The sequence below is a fragment of the Buceros rhinoceros genome, unplaced genomic scaffold (assembly GCF_000710305.1).
Source record: "Buceros rhinoceros silvestris isolate BGI_N320 unplaced genomic scaffold, ASM71030v1 scaffold17670, whole genome shotgun sequence".
Lineage (NCBI taxonomy): Eukaryota > Metazoa > Chordata > Aves > Bucerotiformes > Bucerotidae > Buceros > Buceros rhinoceros.
In genome coordinates, this window is record NW_010391537.1 from 62548 (window position 1) to 65113 (window position 2566).

The 2566-nt window shown below is 40.4% G+C and overlaps 1 protein-coding gene across 1 annotated transcript in view; it reads right to left on the reverse strand.

Annotated features, from left to right (window-relative positions):
• Window positions 1-2120, reverse strand: part of TPGS2 (tubulin polyglutamylase complex subunit 2) — a gene marked incomplete at its 5' end in the record, with an annotated part of 15488 nt that extends 13368 nt beyond the window's left edge. Inside the window, one exon of the mRNA XM_010142271.1 lies at window positions 2041-2120. Within this exon, the coding sequence (XP_010140573.1) occupies window positions 2041-2120 (80 nt within the window). The remainder of the gene's footprint in view (window positions 1-2040) is intronic.
• Window positions 2121-2566: the final 446 nt, after the last annotated feature.

Sequence of the window (2566 nt, forward strand, 5' to 3'; positions counted from 1 at the left end):
CACCACACAAAAAACCCACAAATACTTTAAAAACAAACAATGTAGGGAGGCATTAAAACACAGACTATAAGAAGACTGTAAAAGAGTTAAACATAAGCTTAAAACCTTTTACTATTGTAACATTAGAGAATAGAATATTGTTTTAGTTATTGATACAGGTGTACATGAAACAAAGCTGGTAATTTATCCTTGTAAAATCCTTACCAAGGTTGGCCTAAACCCCAGTCAAGCTGATTCAACAGAAAAGTGGCTACACTCAAGGTTAGATCATTGATTAACTTAAAATAGATGATTTTAAAAGGTTATCCATTTGAAGTAGACATAGACTATAATAGAACAACTTAAGTTCTTCTTGGAATTTTAAAGGTGATTCTCATTCTGTGACCTGAGCAACCAAGGACTGAGACAACCGAAGCGAACTTTAAAGATGGAAATTAAACCAAGAGTACGATAATTTGCTGAGACAAAGGAATTGAATAGACTTTTTGATCAATGAAGAATGAAGAACTGAGAATCTGTGGAAAAACATCAAGGACTTTAGCTAGTTACATAATGTTAGAAAAGAACACTATATATACTACAGATGTGTGCTGTATATTTTGCCAGTCACTGAAGTGATGGCCCAACTCTGAGCTGTTGAATAAAGCAAGCCTAGAGTTACCCATAGATTGGTAAAATTCTTTAACAAAGATCAACTGGAGAAATGATTATGTACGTAAGGATTGCCACCTAGTGGCTTCAAGAAAAACCAACCGTGACTAAAGTGAACATTGGGTACACACAAACTTATATTCAAACTCAGCCAGGGCAAGTTTGAGGAAAAGTGAGTGACAATTTCATCCTGGAAGGGCCTTATGAAGTGCTGAGTGCTTTGCACTTCATCATCACTGCAGAACATACTCAGATTGCATGGACTGTGTTAGACACCAGACTTCAGCCTCAAAGCTCAAGGGAAAAATAAAGGAAAGAGAAAATAGTTATCTTTTAATTTGAGAAGAGAGATTTCAGGTTTTGTCAATGCAACTGGAACCAAAAGCAAAGAAACAGAGTGAAGTCCTTAACCATCAGCAGTTCAGCTCAACTGTACTTAACTTTCATCAGTTACTTCCACAATTAACTTAGACCACCACTAGGGAGTGGGGGAGCTGACGTTTTGTTTTGACATCTTTGGAATGATGCTAAAGCATTTCAAAGTTAGGCGTTACAAGAATCGCTCCCTTTTGAAACAAACTCAATTTAGTTTGAAGGAGCAGCAGGACTTGAAAATGAGAGCAATACTGTGTTCAGAAGCAGTCCTCTCCACTCAACAGAAGAATGAGTGAATGTCGCTGCTGCTCCCAGACCTGAACTGGCTCACAGTCAGGGTGCCTCAGAATTTCCAGCACATTTAATCTGACACCTGAACAACAGCTACAGGAAGTCAGGAGTAAGTTCACACAAACCTGAAAAACTGGACATTTCTGCCTGACCACAGTCGCTGGCTACTGTACAAGTTTCGGTAAATAAGACAGGTTTACATCACATGCATTCTGACTTGGATTTATAGATTCTTGATATGTATCACTAATTGGGATCGAGCATTGCAAGATTTTTCCCTGCTGTTTAGGAAAAAACTGTAAATGGCAATGTGTCATAAAAGGGGAAGTTATTTTATGTGGTGGTAACAAGTGCAGTCTCTGGGAGCATGTGCGTTAGGAGCTGAGGAAGGTGATTCACACAAATCCTTCCCCTGCCATTCCCCTTTCCAAAGGCCGGTCAGCTTCTACTGTCCCTTCCCTACATATGAGCAATACCCAGGAAGCAGTTATTCCCCCATTTGTCATAGGACAGATAAACACATGTATAGTCAGCTTAAAATACAGAGCAATACTTGACTGAAAACACACAAAAACCCAAACGGGTTTAGGCTCCACTGCACAACAAACTTGGAAACCGGCTGTGTCACACACAAACACAATGCGGCCATTGCATTTGACATTCTCCATGGGCTGCTGTACGTTCAGACTGACCTCACTGCGGTATTACCATGAAAATACTCACTTGCTCCCATGAAACGATAGCATGGCGTTCAGCTGGCTCCTTTTCCACAATCGTCACCTCAGCAACTCCTGGAGAAGTCTCTAAAAAGAAAAGAGGAGCACAACTGCAGCTGGCACAGATGACAGCAGTACTGTGAGCCAGTCCATTTCACAAGTTAAGCTGGGGAAAATGCATTACTGACTGCAATCATCGTGATGGTGACTAAATAGTCACTTTCTTTTGTTTCTAAGTGCACTCAGCATGAAGTCTCAGCATGAAGATGCCTGGTGCTGCAAGAGGTGCCATCCTTTGTTGGTTTGATAAATATATACACACACACTTTTTGTTTCAAGGTATCACCTTTCGCAGTGAGGTCAGCTAATGTGGACTGAAGGTAGCATGTGTCCTTCATAGTCTTCTAGAATATGCAATGGGACCTGACTTGGCCAAAAGACTGGGTGGGCTAGCCAAAGAGGAGGTGTAAGGAGGGGCTATGAGAAATGGGGGGGGAAAAAAAATAAAAAAAAAAAAAAAAAAAAAACAACGC